Source organism: Hetaerina americana, unplaced genomic scaffold, assembly GCF_022747635.1.
Source record: "Hetaerina americana unplaced genomic scaffold, ioHetAmer1.1.p SCAF_2, whole genome shotgun sequence".
Classification (NCBI taxonomy): domain Eukaryota; kingdom Metazoa; phylum Arthropoda; class Insecta; order Odonata; family Calopterygidae; genus Hetaerina; species Hetaerina americana.
The window spans coordinates 80619377-80640237 of NW_027286763.1; the positions used below are offsets into that span (position 1 = coordinate 80619377).

The 20861-nt window shown below is 42.4% G+C and overlaps 1 protein-coding gene across 2 annotated transcripts in view; it reads left to right on the forward strand.

Annotated features, from left to right (window-relative positions):
- Positions 1-20861, forward strand: part of LOC139688035 (uncharacterized) — a 200873-nt gene that overhangs the window by 169001 nt on the left and 11011 nt on the right. For both annotated transcript variants that reach the window (XM_071585440.1, XM_071585441.1), the window contains exon 6: positions 981-1182. In XM_071585440.1, the coding sequence (XP_071441541.1) occupies positions 981-1182 (202 nt within the window). The remainder of the gene's footprint in view (positions 1-980; positions 1183-20861) is intronic.

The following is a 20861-nucleotide window of genomic DNA, read 5'->3' on the forward strand; positions in this document are numbered from 1 at the left end:
GAAGAGAGAATTGTAATTGAATTTTTTGATTTTATTTTGCAATAGAAAGTGTTTATCAAAATATAAGAGCTTGTGTTAAAGCAAGAAATTAAAAATTGGAAATGAATGTTTCCGTTTGGAGATGATATAAGGAGTTTAAAGAGGAATTTTACTCCTGCATATTGTATCGTTCTTCTCCTCCTGAATTGAATAGTTCTCACATTCAAGTTAATATCACGGAAATATTACTTCTCTTTGCAATAATAGTATCTGGAGATTATGATTTGTGTATACATATGTGTAATCTCCTTAATTTTATTTCTTCTTACTCAATACAGTCCTAATTTCCAACTTTGTCGTGATATTTTTAAGTGTACTTCAATATTGTTTTTAAAAATTCTTATTCTGTGCAGTTTAGTTGTTCCTATCTCACTTCTAATGTTTCAATAAAAACTCACGAAATAATTCCTCACTCCGATTGCCCTTTATCGACCACGCTGACTATGGTGCATTAGACTTTGGTATCGGCCTTTCATCCTTCTGCATGTGTGCTTCCGTTCGGGCATATTCCAGCATGGTGGATTGCTCACAGATGGAATATAATTTTAGAAAAGAAATATTCTACATTCCAATTAATGATAGCATGTTATATAACACGTGATTGTATCCTTTCCTTACTCCCTAATGCCCACATTGTCATGTAATGTCCCTCCCTGTATTTACTATACAAACACCGACGCACATTTTGTGCATATTAATTGCGTTTCAGTCACATCAAATCCCCTCCATGGCTTTATAGATCCTCGCACTAGACGCTTAGGGGTGGACTGATCATTAAGGAACACTCCCCAATCATGTATGCAATCCAGCTTGACCTTCAAGTATTTTCGGTTGCATAACCATGTAGTACTTGGGACTTTCTTAAGTACAGTCCTGACAGCGCAAACAGCAACAGTGAAACAACGCCTAATTACATTTCCTTCCACACTCTTCCGTCGCAGCTCTTCGACATGAGAAAATTTGAAGCCAACGTGGGTCGGGAGCTGAGGAGAGCCTACCCCGACCGCCGCCGTCTTGAGTTTCAGTGTGTTTCGGTCATCGCATTCGTCCGCCCGGAAACGAACAGCCTCCTGGACTGTCCCGTCTGGGTCCTCCTCATCAACGTCCTGGCATTGGATATGCTGAAGGCCAGAATGCCGCCCAGTGAGTACCCACCGCGCGAAGTACAGCGCTCCAACCTCACACTTGTAATAGCAAGGCCGCTCTGATGCATTGACGACTCCCACCTCGTTGTGCAGTAGGAGGTCGGTCGTAGTTTTCTTTGAAAATTCGCAAGAGGAGGGAAGATAAAAGAGTGGAAAAGTACAATCAGTGGTGTACGGCTGGAAAGGGTTCTAATTCTACTGCCTAGGATGTACTGCATGAATTTAATAATACGTGCATCTATCGCAAAACGGTCCATTATTGATCTCTGGTTGTATACGTGGAAAGTTTTGCATTTCATATTTCACCATCTGGGGCGAATTATTCCAGTGGTACAGTACTAATCTCCAGACTGAAAGGCACGGGTTCTATGGTGAAAAAAGGGCTCAGTATAAGTTGCGTTCTTCCCTCTCTTATCAAACATCTTCCATTTGTGTTCGCCCTTCGCGTCCTATCTCAGCCTTCAAGTCCCACAATGAGCGTGTAAACTCCTTCATCGACCCAGTCGTCAAGAAACTCAATGGCCGAACATTTTTCGTTCTGAGTACGTGCACAATTAATGTTTAACTTCCACGAGGCTCTTTTTGTAAGCATGGGCGGCAGTAGAAGCGGCGAGCCAGGGGGATATTAGATTTTCTCGTGAGCAAAGGTGACGCAGGCATATTCCGCCGCCATATGAGATGTATCTATTCATTAGTCCACCTTAAGATTTAGGTTTATATTTGTATTGGCAAAACTCGACATTTAATTGAACCATTATTTTTTTCTTTTCGAAACTTTAGTGTGAATATTAAAATGTCCTCGCCGCTACAAAATAACGTTCGCTGAAAGTTTGATTGCATACCACATATTGGAAACGGTTAAAATGTAATAAATATACTTTTGCTGTGTTTCTCCTTTTCATTCAGCGAAGCTTTTGAATCCTGTAAAGAAAAAAGAGATAAAAGGAAGTCGCGCTCAGGTTATTTCAGTAGTTTTTACTTTAAATATTTGAATGATTCCGTTGAGGGGCATTCCCAAGTAAAGGCAAAGATTTTACACGTCGCTTCCCTGAGTGTATGCTGTGATAGTTCAGCATAGATGCAGTTCAATCTTTTTTACTTGGTTAAGTTTCTTTGAATTTTGTTACAAAATTCCCATCTCCTATGCCTAGTTATCTTCTGTTTGAACGTCGTTTCCAATTTACTTTCCGAAGAAAGAAAAAAGCTTAAACCACAATATGATGGTATGATGGTTCATTTTCTCCTTCCCCGGAATGAACAAAATGTTTCGAGGTTTAGGAAGAAGTTGTGCGTAGACAAAACGGGAATGCGGAAAATTCCCAACAACTTGGTACATTATCGGTAGAAAACGGCGTGGAAATCAATCTGTTTTGTGGCGGTCACACAGAATTTACGACAGGCTGCCGTGGTGAATCTTGGTGCGTCTGAGGTAGCTTTGCTTCATTTAGAGCCGCCGTTTGGAACGAAACGATGGTAACCCAAAGCGACTCAAGTTTCTCGGTTCTCGGAAAGCGACTTGCTTTGATGAGTTGATATTGAAAGAAGAAATCTGCGGTTGAATGGGCTTTCAAAGGTTGAAACAACTGCAATAAACAACCTCTCCCTCTCGTGTCCGTCGATCCTTTCAGTCACGTACAACAGCCGTGACTCAATTTTCATGGCCTGCGTGGTGAGTTCCTTACCCTTCGTCAAATCTTTAAAGAGTCTTGACTACGCCACCGTATTAAAATCTAGTTAATTTTATGATTCTACGCTTTAAATCGATGGTAATGAATATTTTGATATTTTCCGTCTGTGGAGAAGGCATTAAAAGCATTGTTTTGGTAGAAATGCTTGGGTACTATGCGAGATTTAAATATGATAAAAGTTATCGATAGTTAGAAAAAAATCAGACATCTCTATTTGCCTTCATCAAGCTGGAAATGAGGTTGATCGAGCATTAAGTTTTGAATATTTAATGAGTATTGGCCTTTTGTCACTAGTATTCAAACGTTTTTATGAACAATATTTGAATGGAAATAGAATGAATCCTTTTCTGATATCGAAAATAAGAGATAGGGAAACATAACAGTTTCAGGTTTAACTTTGTGGAATTCCTTCATCATTAGGGTAAAAAAATATTTAACATTTCCACAGTAAAATTGTTACAATTTTACTGTGGAAATGTTAAGTTTCCTTTTACCCTCATAAGAGATAGGGAAACAAAATTATGTCTTCCCTAATATAATACGATCTGTTTGGCTAATTTGGAGGAAATGTTCCCATTGATTTGTTTTGAAAACCATTTTTACAACTATTCTATTTTAATCAATTTATTTTGCGGGTGATATTTATAATATAGGTTACGATGTATCCGAAAGATAAACAAGGCTCTTTATATTTCCTCGATAATTTGTAATTTTCTTAAGAAATTTACATGTGTAACAACTATGTCGTATGCGTATGTCTCATGTAATCTACATAAAGACGTCATACACAAGAAGAACGCTCTCACAGGTGACTGACCTAATTTATTTTTCTCAAAAATAATGAAATGATTCAGCCGTGGGAATTTGTCGAGTAAAAAATTATTCTTCCCCCAGTTAATAAGTTTCTGTCGCGAAACATTATGTTGATGTGTGTCAAGGTATGAATATGAAACTGATGAGTGCCCTGATACGGAAAAATAATAATTTTCTCGAAAATCAAGACCATATAGTACATGCTAACTGTTTGAACATGGGACAAAGAGAATTCGTAGAGCGTTAAGCCCCTAAAAAACCTCTGGTTTAATTCAAAAATCTTTGCTGGACAGACTACTGAAAAGGTTTTGAAATCCATCAGAATTAATTTCAATTTTGATATTAAAAAATGTTTATCTCTTTATATACGATTACGAAAATTCAACAAGAGCGGATTATAAATATAATGCACATCAATTATAAGGATTAACAGAATCCGTCCTTTCAAACAGCCAGGTGACCCGATGGGTGTCGGCCAATGAAGGCCTGATTCACCTGACTCGCCGTATGGTCGAGAAACCATTACACTATTTCCAATTGTTAATCGAGAGAAAAACAATAGAACATAATAAGTATGCATGCGTTCATATTGTGGATTACACAATACCGTAGCCTGAGAATTTCCCCCTCAACCCGTCGATCACATCCCTTAATTTTGTGTGAACCCTTGAATCCCTCTCTTTCCCCCCCCTTCCATCATTGAGAAATAACGGTTCTTCCGAGGAACGAGCGCAGCGGGATTGCCGAAACGCTCGCTCTCGCAGTCGGCACACGGATTTGCCAATTCGCGTCGCTCGCTCTTTGTGAGCAGGTACCCCCACCGCGTTCCGTGCGCAGTAGCCCACGGCATCTGTCGGGCGTCATACTCGGTTTCCCGATCGCAGCTCCACCCCCGCCTGGAGCGCGTAAAGTGGAGCCCGGAGGGTAAGACAAGTTCCGTCCGCTCACGTCGCGGTCGGGGGAGAAAGAGATCAATTGGAGAAATATGTGCTTTTTTTCGGTTCGAGAATGAGGCGAAACGAGGCGAAAATCACCTGCGTCGCCGCGACCGAATTCGAAACGGTGGGCAGAGAGATGGAGGGAGAGAGGGAAAGCAGAAATTAAAGGGCTCCTTTCCAGTGACCAATGATGGTTTTCAATTTCCCGCCATCCCCCATTTCCGCTAAGTATAGTAAGTGTCGGTGGTTGCACGTGTGCGAGTGTGTGTGTGTGTGGGTCTAATGGGGCCCACGCATCCGTGGTGGCGCTGTCGTCTCTCCAGTTTTCAAGCCCGATTCCGCAACGCGATCATTGCCACAAGAAAATGTAGAAGGGAGGGGGAGGCGGGGCGCTCACAGTCCAGTTTTCCCTTTCTTTTGCGGCCGAATTGCGATCTCTCAAAAACATTCGCCATGGGAACGTTTCCCTCAGTGTCTCTCTCGGAACCTTGCGATTGGTCAATGAAAAAAGGGTCCCCCTCCACTCTCCCCACTTGCGCGCTGTTCCCAAGTCAATTCCTCCCTCCCGATTCCACTTGAACCCTTCCCCCAACCCTTTCTCCCACAGAGTAGGAGGAATAACCGGGGCGCCAGGAAGGGAGTTCCTTTTTCCCTTACGATCAGGAGTTCGATCCTCCTAGGTTTCTTTATTCCCTTTGCTCACCCATCGTCAAACCGAGTTCGGTCGTTTTTTGCGGTGAACCCCTTTCCGTACAGTAGCGCACTTTGGTTTTTTTTGCACTCGAATCGGCTTAATTGCGAGTTCCGGGGTGGATGCACTTAGTAGACACGTTAAATGAGCACTAGGAAGATACAGATTGTTTCAATGGATGTGGAAGAGCTAAAATACTTTGTAAATGCAATCACGTCAAACTGTATAGCCCCAAAATTTTTATCCGTTTAAATTGATCAGATTCAAATCTTTCATTTTCCACGTCTAAATGTAGCGTATGCTTCGTAGTTATCCTTTATTCAAAATTCAAAATGAAGCCCATTGAATCTCAAAAGTTTTAAAACTTCGACGAATTCCAAGAAACTGCGGGAGATGCCACGACAGTAACTTTCAACGGAGTCATTCGCTAAATGTGCATTGCAATGCAACAATTTCAGAGTATAAAAATAATTCGCCTTGAGCGTGATACGCATTTTAATTCTAAACTTCACATAATCCAATCCAGTCTCTAAGTCTCATTTACACGGAGCGATTTCATCGCTAATCTCTTGCGTTTATCGTTGGGGGGGGGGGGGTAACTACCTCGTTTAAATCGTAAGAGCGATCGAATCCCGGATGGATTGCCCCCAGCGAAGGAAGTTGAACTCTCCGACGCTACGTGAGCGATCGGATCATTGCTAGAAGACGTAGTGAGTGAGTGATCTCTCGAGTTATATGGGATTCATATTGAAAGGAAAAATTGCGTTTCTCCGAGGAATCGTTAGCAGGCACGTTGGCAGGATCGTTTCTCGCACCAAAAAAACACGCCCGATGGTATCGTCTGCGCGTGAGCGATGAAATCTTTTCGTTTCAACCGTGGCTTAACACCCATTTCATTTCTTTTGTTTTTTCACTCTTTCTATAAATAAAGGTCTGTATTCCTTCGTAAAAAATCTAAGAGGGCAAAAGCGATATTAGGGTAAACAAGGAAAAGCTATATTTTTCTGGATCTATTACGGAATTTCCCAAAACGCAATGAACTCAAAAATCAACTCATCTTGATTCAAATACTTCTTCCTGTTTAACCGGGCAGAGTACACAAATCAAGTAGAAAATATTTTCTACACTCGAAGATCTGGAGAGGTTGTACTTGCGTCGTTAAACGGTTAAAGCTGGGTAAGCTATAAACGTAAGCTAGATTTAAACGTTTGAAAAGTCTTAGGCCCTTGTCAACGGTCAGTCCTCAGTACTGGGGGATTCTAAGGGATCTTCTAAAATACGTCAAAATTACCCATGACTTTCAACATGGGAACTCCTTCCGCAGGAACATCACATAATTCACTTTTATTATCGAAATCAATGGAACTGTGTCCCTTGAAAAAATATTCCCAATTATCTTGGTCTCATGAAACCAGAAAAGAGACTGAACAACTCAATTACCAAAATGTGATATTTCTATTCAATGCTGTCTTAAATATATGTCTCGGAATCCCCATTTCACGACGTACCATATAACTGCGAGTGATGTGGCTGTAAACGTCGATCTCCAGGTCCCGTGGGGCCAACTGTGAAATATCGTAGATGGTGTTGAGCCACGAAGGACCTATTATTCGAAAAATTTCAAAATCAAAGCCTTGCCGAGGGTTGTGATCTCCGACGGGGTGAACGAGAGCGAAGACTCCCACGCGGAGAGAAAAGGGTCTGGACCCTAATTTTCGTTTCGAATCCTCCGTGGCGCGGTCAAAACCCTTTAATCATCTCGCGGGACAGAGGCGAGGTGAGAAAGCCCTGAGGCCTGAACATTATCGGACGCACTGGCCGGGTAATAAAATTATCTTCCCTCTCCCAACTTCATCCTTCCCCATTCCAACTGTTGCGGTGGACAACGGTAACCGAAAAGTCCGTTTTATTTTTTATTTTTTTCATTCTCGTCTTTATTTCGAGACAGCAGAGTCCTCATATTTGAAAGGAGTGTGGGAGTAGGGGGTAGACGGCGAATGCGATCGTTTGGGTCACCCGCTCCGAGGTCATTGGAATTCCGTGGGTCGCGCGCGTCCGAATCAACCGCTATGCGAGTGAGCGCGCACGCCGTCTCGAAGGCGTTGGCCAGCGGGAGACCCCCCTTCCCACTACCACACATCCCTCACCCAACCCCCATGTCCCCCGTGGCGGCCCCCGAGGAGGGAAGGGGGTAAGGATGAGGCAAGGGGATGAGCGTGTGTAAGGAGAACTAATGGCATCGCCGTCCATCCCCATTCCCCCCGGGGGTCACGAGGGAGTGAGAGAGGACGTGGAGGCATTTGATGAGGAAAGGAGAAGGGGAGTGGGCGAGGCGAGGGCGTAGCAGGGGGGTGGGGGGTGCGCAGGAAGACCAGGGGAAGGGGTCGGTCTCTGCTCCCGTATGGCTAGCTGGTGGTAGGTGAGTGGGTGGTGGCGAAATGGCTCCTCCGCGTTTGCGTGGGCGGTCGCCGGGGGACGTGGGCCAGGGCCGGCACGCCACCGCTGGGGCGATGGCCAAGGCGCAGGCGGGCAGCCGCTTTGCACCTCCCGCCCTCCACACCCCTTCGCCTCCACACGCTCAGGAATGCAGGGGAGCTGCGTCAGTTCCGTGGCCGTGTTTTCTCCAATGGCGGATGTAAGTGCAGTGAATCGGGTGGAAGGGAATCCGCCTATCACACTTAACGAACCCAAGACTCATCCCTGATCGAAGAGCCTATCGAAAAAATGTCGCGCTGGAAATTGTTTTTAAGATAAGTATCTATTAAGCAATGAGGAAAGGCAAGAAAATAACTAAAGATAGCTTTGGGAATTTAAAAGGACAAGGGGGGCAAGATTAAAGCGATGTGGTGATCAAGTTGGTATCTCGTCCGGCCACTGACCGGAGGGCCCGAGTTCAAATCCGGGTGACGCCTCTCGGCAGCCCCAACTTCACCGTAGTCGCGTGATTTTTCAAGTGAGAGTATTCCTATAAAAACATATGGGGCACGGAGAAAGAGACCTAGGCGTATACTCTGATGTATGGCCCCCTATATATCACCACTTTCACTCGACGAAGGACACAGTACGATGTGATTTCTACCCTCACCCATCAAACCTACCAACGGATGATGAAAAGTGATGCACTGCCTAAGATACTGCCGTTGATTGTTAAATATTTTTTCGCCATTAATTATTTTCAGGAACTAGCGTGGAAATCTAATCGGTCTAATAACTCCTATAAATTGGTAGAGCGTTAAATGAGTGAAGTAAGCAGAGGAGTAAAAATGCTCCCATAAGCCTAGCAAAGACGGCATTAAGTGTTCGGGATTGCGATATTAAGAAGATTAAGTTCAACTCCAGGACTTTATTTTAAGCTAAAGATCTCAAGAATCGATTCAACAATAACTTTTCATTCCAACTTTTAAGGAGTCTTTGGGGAGGGTAATACCGTACCGTAACATTGTGATATCTGAAAGCAGTAGTGGGTGTATCTAATGCCAGTTAGCCAGATATCACAGTAGATGGAAAGTTCTCAGTCAATTAAAAAGTTGGACCCAATTTTATAGGTTTTTTGGTTTTTGGATTATTACCGAGACCTGATTAAGAATTACGAATGAATGATAGACAGCATGTACATGAAAATTAATGTTATGAAAATCCTTGGAAATCTTCTACAAATCTGAGTGTACTTAAACGGGATGATTACTCTAGCGATAAATGTTTTTCAAAGATATTGTTTTTATAAAGTAGAAATTTACATTGTTCATGATCAGAAGCTGTGGCTAGTACGTCGCTAATAAATATCGAATGAATGTTTCTTATTTTCACTCCGAGTGAATTGAAAATATTGTTGAAATGGCAAATTTAATTTTTTTCTATTGTCAATTGATAAGTTTTTTATAAGTGCGGCTTTCTATTTATTCTTTTCAAAAGAAAACAAAGACACGAACCTATTTTATATGTTGCTGAATCCGCTTCGAACCAAGCTTTATAATCCAATACTTGAGAGGAATGGCTGTCGGCCGGCGAGTTACCACCGCGGGAAATATATTTACGTATTTATAAAGTGGAGCAAAGAAAATGGGAGCGGGAAATCGTTTTCAACACACGTAAGCATTAGTATCGGTTTTTCAACTGTCCTCACAAAAAAAAAGGAAAGCATTGTGATTGAGGAAATGAGATCCAGTGGCGTATTTGCTCTTGCGTAAAATAAAACCGCCTAATTTTCATTTTCGCCTCGGTCATATTTTTCCACATAACCGTATTGTTTTTTTTTCCTTTCGGGAACAGGATTGCATTACTGATGTTGAGAAAAAATTAATGTAGGCCGCATTGCGAGGCGAGTGTTTGAAATAGCGCGTACCGTTCTCCTTTATCATCAGTTCACTCGTATTAGCATATTTAAATTCCCTGAAAACGAGTCGTTCGTTGGTGACAAACTACAAGCGAAACAGCTGCGCAAACTTTTAAACATTATTATTTATAGCATAGTATTCGCAGACAGTTCAAAACTGACAAACTCGCCCATATACTCAAAGAAAATCAAGAAACGCACATTCAGGCCAGGTTTTACACGTCCAATCAAACTGAAGTTTAACATTAACCTCCGGTTAAGACCAAAACTCAGTTTAAATACCGTTAGTTACTTTCACAAAATCCGATCGTCAATTATCTCCCACGATAAGTTAACATTAACATCAACTAACAACTGCATTTAATGATAAATTATGCTACCAATCCTTCGCAAGAGAAATAAAAAAGACTAGAAGGCAGTATAATTTGTTCCATAGTGAGAGATGATGCTTAGGCACCATGGTATACTTAGTATCATCAAGATTTGCAAGAGCTTCTATCTAATTGCAATGAGCTAGATAAACATTCATATTTAACTTCTTGGTATAACTTTATTTCCGATTTTCAAGATCTATCATGTCCACCAGTAATTTGTAATCTTATATTAGGCAGATTCGTGCATTTAAGTGACGTTTAAAGTCGGTAGAAAAACACCCCTTTTACTTTGCGTGTATGTCTTCTAATTTTAAGGTAATTTATGTTCAATGAATAGCCAAGGGTGAATATTTTTGCACCGAAAGAATGGCGGTTCTGGCTTTCAGAAAAATTTCCTTGATAACATACATTTAACTCCGTGCTTACATATTTTTGATGAATCATATTTCTTTCGATACATCAGTTTTAATTTGCATGGTACTAGTAAAACTATTTTTACTAATAATCTTTTTCCCCGCGCATTACTGGTAAAAATTATATTATATGTTTATTTTAGAGCGCTATTTTTTTAAATGTGTCTTTTGATCTGAGTAATCAATAAATGATCCTAACCTAGGAAATTTTGCCTAATTTTTCTCTTCGAATAAACTTCCTCAAATTTGAAGTTCGTGTACGAATTTTCCTTATTTTCAACCTTTTTGGAAGTTTAAAATGCAATACAGGTGCATTTGTAATGATTTTATTGGTTTACAGAGACATAAACAGGGCATTATAGACGTGCGGCTACTTTGATGTCGGCTTGTTTGGTTGATATATCTGTCTTTCTGGTTACCAACGAAAATCTTATTCTGACAGTCGAGATGGTCTTTAATTTCACTCTTTCCAAGAGAAACTCGGAATAACGGGATATTTAAGCCCCTCATATTAATGTTTCCCCAAAAACTCACAACGGAACTGTTGATATTTGATGAGCGTGGTGTATACATTTGTTTATATTTGCGATAGGCACATGTTAATCGTTTATCAGCATCAGCTTTTACCAAACATGTTGATAAATATTTACTAATCGATGGCTGTTTATTTCAACCGAGATAGTAGAAGAGAACGTGAAAATATTATTATATTATTAAAATAATTAGCTAGCATTTCTACCACATAATTTGTATTTTTTATTCTCCGCAGTTGAATGGACGAGGGCGTTTTTATGTTAAATCACATCTATTTTAAAAGTACAAAAATCAACCTTTTCCGATCATAAGTTGTCCAACCCCGATCTACATTTAGTTATTTCCCGAGCACCAGTGGGCACATAGTAACGGGGGTTCGTGCAACATTCAATGACAGTAAGAAAATAACTTCGGTTTAGAGAAAGTGAATACTATAAGTGATTTTAAGATTTATAAAGAATTTACATTATATTTCTTTCTGTTGAGATTTAGCCATTAAAAAACAAACGAGAAGCAAACGAAAATGGATAAACTCATCGTGGATCCAATAAAGTTGGCAAACATGGATATTCTGCACAAATCCCTGTCACTTTGGCAAAGATTGTGAAATTATTGCAAAAAAAACATTACTGACTCACATTCGTTCTGTAACCTCCATGGCTCCCTCATCTGTCACCACTCTAGGAACACATATGGATAGGGACACCGGACAGATGCAAGGCTTCACAGAGCTGAACAATTTTTGAGATATTATTTCCATTCCCGATATCCCTTACGCTGATCAACCGCCCGCCCTTCAAGGTTGATGGTCTTCGCCAATGTCGGTATACCACGGTAAATTCCGGATTCAGTACCCTTATCTGAAATTGTAAAAGTATAGAACACTTTCGCTTAAATCTTTCAACTACGAAGCGAAGAGCAAATCTTTAATCCACTTCACCGCCACGTGGGGAAAGCGAGAATCCTCGAGTCCACCTCGCCCCCGTCATGCGCTCGATGACGCAACCGGACCTCTCTGTGAACTCCTTGAGAGTCCTTGCTCACCTCGGTCAGATAAAAATCAAAAAGAATTCTCACGGTAGTAAAAATCAAATGTACGCCCAGTCGCATTGCGGTTTCGCCTGTTGGCGAAGTCGTAAATAAACCCTGCGACAAACTTCCGAGTATTTCCGGGAAAGCATTGTTAAGGCATTCTACTCCTGCCAAAAGGACCGATCGCATTCGTGAGGCGGTCATGAAAATACAAACATGGACGCCAAAACAGTCAAGGAAACAGGAGGATAATACGTTCACTTCCCTCTTCTACATCCACAAGATCGTCAAAATTGGCGAAAAAGAAAGCATCTGGAACATGAATTTGCATTATCGTGGACTTGTATGTACTATCTCAGGGCACCAAACGTGTCAAAACTTGATCACCTAGAAAATTATGAAGGCGCGTGACCTTGTTCGCCATATATAATGTAGCAATGTGCATTAATTATAACGTAGGAGGGGGCTTCCACGCCATCGTTTAAGAGTTTGCAAGGTCTCAAACGAAGTAAAATATGAAAAAAAATTCTAATAAGCATTTGCAATTATATTGGCTATATTCTGTAAAATTTCCATCGCATATTTGTGCTCACGCCACGACTGCATCGACGTCACTCGAAGGCATTATAACATTATCATAATGTCACGCCTCCGTTGGGACTTGCCAACACACAATTTTCCACGTGTTGACATAGATGGTACTTCCCACAACCACAACACTGTTAGCAATTGCGATATTTGCCACGGGATAAACGTCGTTGCGTCAGGCTAATGTTAGAATTCTAACGGCTCGTCGTAATAAATTCCCTCGGATTGGGTTGTTTCGTTGAAATCTTCGTGGAGAGCCGATCGCGTCGATTATGAAGAGCAAAATGCTCGCGAGCCGCGCAGCTAAACGAACTAGCGGAGCCGTGAGAACCACCGCACGCGTTCGCGGTGGCGGCGGCAACCCGAAAATACGAAATCATTATCAAGATCGCCGCCTGATTACGCAACCCACCCACCCAATGCGATCGTCCGGGTGGCCGCAGACTTCTCCCACACCCGGCCATAGTCTTAAAAAAAAAGGCGTCTCAGACGTATAAAAAAATGAGGACGGGATCCGCGAGATAGAAGACAAGGTTTTTTTAGGGTAGTTAAAGGCATTTCTGCGTCGGGGAACGTCGGAACCTAGTCGTGAGCGCCCGTGCTGGCAAAAATCGGATCTTCGGGGTGTGTGAGCGGGAGGAGAGGGTGGGAAATCTTTGTGGGGCCGAGTGGCGTTCGTCGTTCCCGAGGCGGCTTCACTCCAGTAAATGCCAGGAGTCGACGAGGGGGTTTCCAAAACTTAAAAAAAAAAAAAAAAAGAGTGTCGGGGTACCGTCGGCTCACGATCCTCACCGAGGCCAACGACTGGGAACGTTTCTCCCGCGGAGCAACAAGTGGAAGGAAACCACTCTCCTTGCTGCACGTGAAGATGCTCGAATTGATATACATAATATGCGCATGCTTGCGAGGAAAGGAAACATGCTGCAGGTTTTTTTAAAAGACGACCGGGAATTCCTCGGGGAGCTTGACCTTTCCCGGGGCAAAATACATGACCGTACGCAAACCTGCGGAACTAGCGGTGCAAAAACACCCGGAGTTTGATATGGTAAGAAACCAGAGGGCAGAGTTTTGCGGATTGAAATTTGAGAAACGTACATTCTTCTCTGAATGACCGGAAGGATAAGGAAGCCCGTCAATCAAACTAAATATTTATTTTTTTATGAGATGAGTTCCGCTGGAACGTAGGTAAATACTATGGCCCGACGCCCGAAGGTGATGGTCGAGGGGAAATGCTATTTTCCAATATCTCCTCGTGTGTACCCTTCAAAACGCGGTTCAAAATGCCGTAGGCGATCGAACAAAAAAAATGCTAGCTCAAAATTGTATGTCTAAACCACGATAAAATAAGATTCCAGCGAAGCTTTATAGGGTACTCTGAGACATGACCCGTAGGTGGCCGTTGCGGTTCGTTAATTCTGATATACGTAGATTTCGAGTTATTGCGCGCGCGTAGTCAACGTTTCGTCCGTATTGCAGCAAGAGTCTTTAAAAGAGACGCATCTTCGCACTTTGACGCTGTGAAAGTGAGAACAGAAGTGCTTTCTCAGGAATTCGATTAGGCGACGGGCTCCTGTGAAACTAAGTATTAGGGATGGTGTTTTGAGTTTAGATGTCCATACACGTATGAGAGGCCATTTCGCACTTCCCTCCGAGACAAACCAACATGTTTACAAAGGTCTCGGCACCTATTTCTGCCTTTCGGTTCAAAAGAAGGGCGTTTTAGTCATAGGGCACGCTACCCACCTGTCAGTATAGGTGTTGAATTTTTAGTTTCAGAAGCGATCAACCAGATAAGAGTCCTTCAGTGAAGAAAGATTTAAGATGGATATTAGAAACTTGTCTGATCAATTTGATGGGTGGTGCTTCCATCTCCTAGAAAAAGTCCGTTGGGCGAGTTTCAATTTGGGCACGAGTTTCTGCTGAAGTACTTGAGAATGCGGAGTTTGGTTTCTTTGAGAGTCGGATGGCTTGCCAAATATGATTGTTGGGTTTTCGACGGGCATACGGCGCTCAGCGGACTAGCATAAATAATAAGTGGAGGGATTTCCCCATTAAAACGCTCAAAAGAAAAAGGGGTTGTTTCATCAGAGATATTTTGAGGACCGTTAGTTAGTTGAACACCGTGATGTGGGAGAAAACGAGACTTGAAACATTACAAGAATAGTCCGGGAATGAAAGGATTGAAATAGATATATTCAGAAATATAAATTCAGGCGTGAAGAGACAGAGATGTAAAATACCAGATCTGACTGGGGTTTCCTATGTCTGCATTTGTAACCAGCAATACACCCAACCAGGAATGCAGGAAGTACAAGTTTTAACGGAACAGGATACAAGGTTTTAGTGGGTACTCCGTAGGTTGTTTCTGCCATCTATTATTCAAAAAGAAAAACCGCCCCCCAGCGTCTGTTTTTGTCTGGCATTATCATTATGGTTGCATCATCAAATAGGTGTATAACTTAGGTTACGAATAACATTGATCAAACTTCCGTCGTCAATCCACTCGCTCTAAAATATTATTCAATCATTTCATTTAATCGTGAATAATTTTCTCCAAAGATTCTCTATCAAGCTCAGAAAATTTCTATTTGCTCCCCTTACAGCATCGCATGACGTTCGACGTGATCGTCACCTACAACAGCATCGTATTATATGGACAAATTGTTCCATGAAGACTGGGAAATATTCGCCTTTTTGCCGCAAGTGGATTTATTTTTACATAAAATATTTCAACTTAAAATAAGAGCCTTTTGGGTGGAAAAATTTGAATCCCTATTGTCATGAAACCCCTGTCACGTTTCCTCAGCTCAGAAGAAAGATGGTGAGAGGGGTGAAAATCATTTGCGGGGGAGGATGAGGTCGTGCAGGAGGAAGGTGACGTGGCACCTCAGGAGAGAAGAAGAAGCCCACTCAACGAGAAGGTGGATGGAAGGAATGGTCGGGAGAAGGGGCGGCAGCAGGGCATACACAAGGAGGAGGCAAGGAGTGCAGAGGGGAGATGAAATGGCCATCGGGAGTGGGTGTGCGGTGGGCGTCTCGCGTCGGCTGGGCGTATAAGGAGCGAGCGAGGGAGAGAGAGAGAGAGAGCTCAGGACGGCGAAAGAGAAAGAAAAAGGAGAGTTGGATGGGAGAGAGATTGAGAGAAAGAGAAGCCAGATACATCTGCGTCTTCGCAGATATCTGCATCCATCTGCGCAGTATTCCTCCACAGCCATCGCCTATCGAATCAAAAATAATGAAAAGTGAACATTCAACATTTCCAATACCAATTATTTTGTGAACGATTCACCAAACCAACTACGCATGAAAATCATATGCGCCCCTGTCTTCTAGCTCCTTGCTTCTTCAATGGCGATTTTAAGGAAGAAATTGGTAACATATGGGTACACGCTTAGGAAATTTGTACCGGTCGGAATATAAAATCCGCTGTATTTTTCATTGCTCTTTCTTCTTCTACGGGTTCTAAAAAAAATCATTTATTGCGCGTTTTTTGCGTTTATAGGGTCATTCAAATATCATAGCGATATCGTGCAGCCCTTGCGTTGCTCAAAAAACATGAAAAATGCAAAAATGATTAATTGTTTTCATAGGTCCTCGGTTATCTCGGGCGATACCACCTTGGTAGAGATTGCAATGTTGTTAATGCAAACCGAAGGATACAGAGGTTCAGTTTCCCCTAGCAAGTGGCTCAATAGATGAGACCTTGCACACTACTAGGCCAGACTGCATGTTTGAACAAAATTCTACAAAATATATTTATCAGATACGACTCGTGTTTTGATGCATTATCATAAAATGTGCCTATGCTTACCCTCATACATAATCCGTCGTGAGGCTTGTAATATTTTTTTCTCTTTTATTCAATATTTTTACGGCGGGAAAAAGTATTTATTAGGAAAACTTGACCGTCATTCTATTCAGCTAAATCTGTCACATTCGTCTCGATGACCAATTACATGTTTGAAGTATTCCTTTAGTATTAACATAAAATCCGATGGGTACGTGTTTCTCGTGGAGATTTCTTGTGCATGGGTAGGATACGAAATTCATGCCATAAATTATGTAGAGATTCCGGCAAAATAACTCTCACCTCCGTTTGCCCTTCTGTTTAGAGCAAAAAGTCCCCATTGGTTTTCCCACCTCACACCTAGGTTTGACAGGTAACATCGCTCCAATCCAGTCCCCACAACCCCGTATCGTCCGCTATTGTTCACGACGGTATCGACCGCCCAGGAAGACACCGGAGCCGACTGCGTGCCTCACGCATTTCGATTTGTCCAGAAGTTCATGTTTTGCATTCGCTTTTTTCGGCGAGTGGGATGAAGAAAAAAAGAGTGAAGTGGTTCGGTGAGGAGTATTTTTAGGAAGACTCCATTATGACGTGCTTGGGGTGGGTGGCTGGGGAGGGGGAGGGTAGGTTTACGCCTGGCGAAGGTTACGCCACCCGATCTCCAGACCCCTATTACACTCGTCCACCCTCGACGATCCCACCCGCCCACTTCCCTCCCACTTTCCCACCGACCACCTTCCCCACGAATACTTTCTTTCCATCTTCCTTTCCACTCTTTCCTCTCTCTCTCTCTCTCTCTCTCTCTCTCTCTCTCTCTCTCTCTCTCTCTCTCTCTCTCTCTGTCTCCCTCTCAGAAGCCCTTTTCCCCTCCCTCTCGCCTTCGCACACAAACGCGCGATTTCTCAACCGTGCACCCGAAAGCATATGCGAGTTTCGGACCTTGCCAGCTTATGAAGTATTGCGTTATTCACCCAAACAGATTTTTCTACATACTTCAGCTGTTATCAGTGTTATGTTCTTAGGTCTTTCCGGAGGAGAATCCAATTTTTGTGCAAGTTCTGCTCGGTGAGTATGAGTGTAATATTTTAGGCGATAATTTTTAATTTTCAATCAGGAATCCTGAATTTCCATTCGGAAAAGCTAGTTTGACGCATCGAAAGGTATTTAAAATCTAATTTACACCAATTTATCCCATTTTTAAAATCTGAACCACCTCATCATTTCGCCTTAAAGTTAAGTGGTGAAGCTCAGTTTAATTATAACCGTTCACCATCGCGACTCTTGAACTCTCACCCGCGTTAGACTTCGGAAGCTTGAATTTTGTGCCTGTATTTTAATCCGTGCCTTTTCTTGTTATTCTTTCCTCTTCCTCATATACAAATGTCTTCACTGCTCGCCACATATTTTGTTGTATTAAAGTAAAGCTCATTCGTGAGGAATTTCTTATATAATGCAAATATCAAAACTGTAAAAACAGTATCTATTCAAATTCATGCTTAAAGAGCATGTAATGAACGAAAACCGCATCCATGTCCCCGCCATCGACTTGATTTTTGGCGAGAGCTCAAATAGGTTTCTCGTTAAGAGCTTGCGCCCGGTTGCACACGTAATCAGAAATTAATCTCTCTACTACAATGCCTTTTGTTCTTCACTCTTACAGAATTACCCCCTAAATGTAAATCAGCATTTAGAAGGCCTGAAGGCATGGCGTATTCACCGCACTTACCAAAAATGTTGATCCGCAGAGACGACTCAAGAAAGCATACATTTGAATGTATTGTGTACAAATGTTTATGCAGGCAATGTAGTCAGCACGAGCTCCACTGTGAGATACTCGTTCAAGTCGCCGCCCATGTATTTATCTGTTCTCCATTTCTGAAACATTTTTGTGTAACGCATTACCAGTTAGTGAAATCAGTAACGAATGCAAGTTAAATTGTAGCCTCGGAACAATCAACGATTGAATATAAATTAAACGATGCCTGATACTTAACAGTGATCGGATTACTAGACATCCCCCGATTCCCCGCCACTCTGGACACCCACTGATTCACCAAAGTCATGTGATATTTTTGAGATATTAAATCTTCCAAGAAAAACGCAGGCGACACAGAGGAAAGAACTGCTCCCCTTACCCTGCTAATGTTTGAATTTCACACGCAGTGTAGGACTTTATATCAAGTGAGCTCTCCTCTTAGCCATCAAACCAACCTTCGGGTTGATTATTGTGATTTGGCTTTGATTTTGTTATCGTACGGAAACCCCGGGGAGGTGTGGTTGGCGATCGAGATTACGCGGCATCCTATAAATGACCCCTCACCGACCACCGATCTTACTCCAGGGTATTTCTCTTCCTCGTGTCGCGAGGGGGCGCCAAAAGGATGAGTTGGCGCCTCCCGCGCGTGTGCCCCTCGCCTCTTGCTCCACCCCATCCCTTCGCCTGGACACCGTCCGCATAAGCAAGCAGTAGTTGTTGTGTCTAACGGTCAAGGGGATTTGTGAGTGGAGGGAAAGGGGGGAAGAGGACACCGGGGAGTGGACAGGGAGAAATGGAGGCGACGGAATGCGACCCCGGGAAATATAACTGGACGGCGGGGAAGGCGGGCCAAGATGTGAGCATTGTGTGGGGGGGATGGGGTAGAAGAATTCGAGCTTCGATTCGTTCCTGCCCCGGGCGACGCATCCAAACGATCACACTAGAATATACGATTCGTGGATAAATTAGAGGACGTGAATACACTGACATGAATATTAACGACAAAAAACGACGTCTTCGATCTAAACAACGATGTACCCGCCTAGGTATAGCATCAAAGGAATAAATAGTTCCCAGTCGAAAGAATTATTTTCGGGTTGAATCCATGGAGAGAATCTAAATGAACACAGATTCCATATAAACGGCCTAAAGTCACCATTTTGAGCTTGGAATTTCAACATTTGATTGATGGGCATCGCTGGATGTAGCTTTTTTTGTTCTCTTCGAATACTATTTTTCCTACTGTTGAGATATATTAACATTATCACCTTCGGTCGTCATGAAATCATGGTGTGCTACGAACGTGTTGTTATAGACCTTTGAATATAAATTATAATAGCTATGATATCCAAAAAGAAAGAGAATATATTGGTATTCCATCCGAAATTATGAGAGAGCACCTAACACTGTGGAAAGGACGTAGCTGTGGAAACAATATAATTTATTCGCCAGGACTTAAAGCATGAAACTGCGATTGATATTATTAATTTTTAGCCGAATTTCAGCATGAATTTGCTATAAGGTGTCGATACGCAATTTTTATAAGCAAAATATTTAGGAATTGCCAAAGATTACTTGATACTTAAGCCAAATTAGCCGAACACCGCGGTGTGTTTCAGATACTGATTTTGATCAAGCATTATCAGTCAGTAAAACAAATTTTCTCATTGGCTCGATATTTATGAAGCCCTCATCTGGCGAAATGGTAAGAGAAAAGTTCAAATTAAAGACTCAAGAACCTGACAAAGAGTTATATTCCGAATTATGACCGAGTACGTTTTTGCGTGCGTACCAAACAATCACGTTAGCCATGATGGATGGATAACAGATGGATTCGTAAAAATACGTCGAAGGGTAATAAAATCATTCCCTCGATAAAAGTAATCAAAAATCATTCGCCAAGTACAATAATAAAAAAATCCACTGATATTAAAGATCTTTGAAAGGAGCAAATAAAGCGCTAAAGGAATCACTATCGTGAAAAAGCTTTTGGAAAACATGCTGATGGAAACGTGGCGTAAGAAGATGTACTGGGGTCGTGCACGACGGAGGGAAATGAACTATGCTCTTGCAGTAAAGACAAAGGAGATGGCAAACAGCGTCAATGGAAAGACGAGAAAGATGAGAATCGAAGACAAAAAAAAGATGTACCGTAACAACAAACGGTGATGTCAGAAAGAGAAGGGACAAAAATGCATCCATAGGAGAAAGGTGGGTGAAGATGTGGAAGTGGGCGATAAATAGACAAGGTTTAGAAACAAGAGGGTAGGAGAATTGAGTGTGGGAGGGAGAGAGCGTGTGTGGGAGAGTTGAGCGAGGGAAGAGAGGAGAGTGGAAGGTCAAAACGGAGTGAGTGGGGGGCGATACGAAAACATCGACCTCCAGTCGGACGGACGGACGGATGTTGACGCCTTGCGAGAATCGGATTCGCCACCGCTCTACTCTAAACGACACTAACAATCAGAAGCCATCTTGATTCGAGGACCTTCCTAGCAAACGACAGTAGAACCAAGCAATGTCGATAACTCAGATCGACGTGCCATTATTTTTTCACCGCAAGGATCCGTGTTGAAAGTATTCTTTCGCGCCTATTGTTTCTATTTTTCAACGTAACTGTGCTTCAGGAGTCGCCGCTAGTGGAAGAAATAGGTTCAACCTCGTTACGCCTGATAGCCATTAGTTATGGATTTATTGTAGCTCACCGAGCACTTTTACCCAAACTCTTGG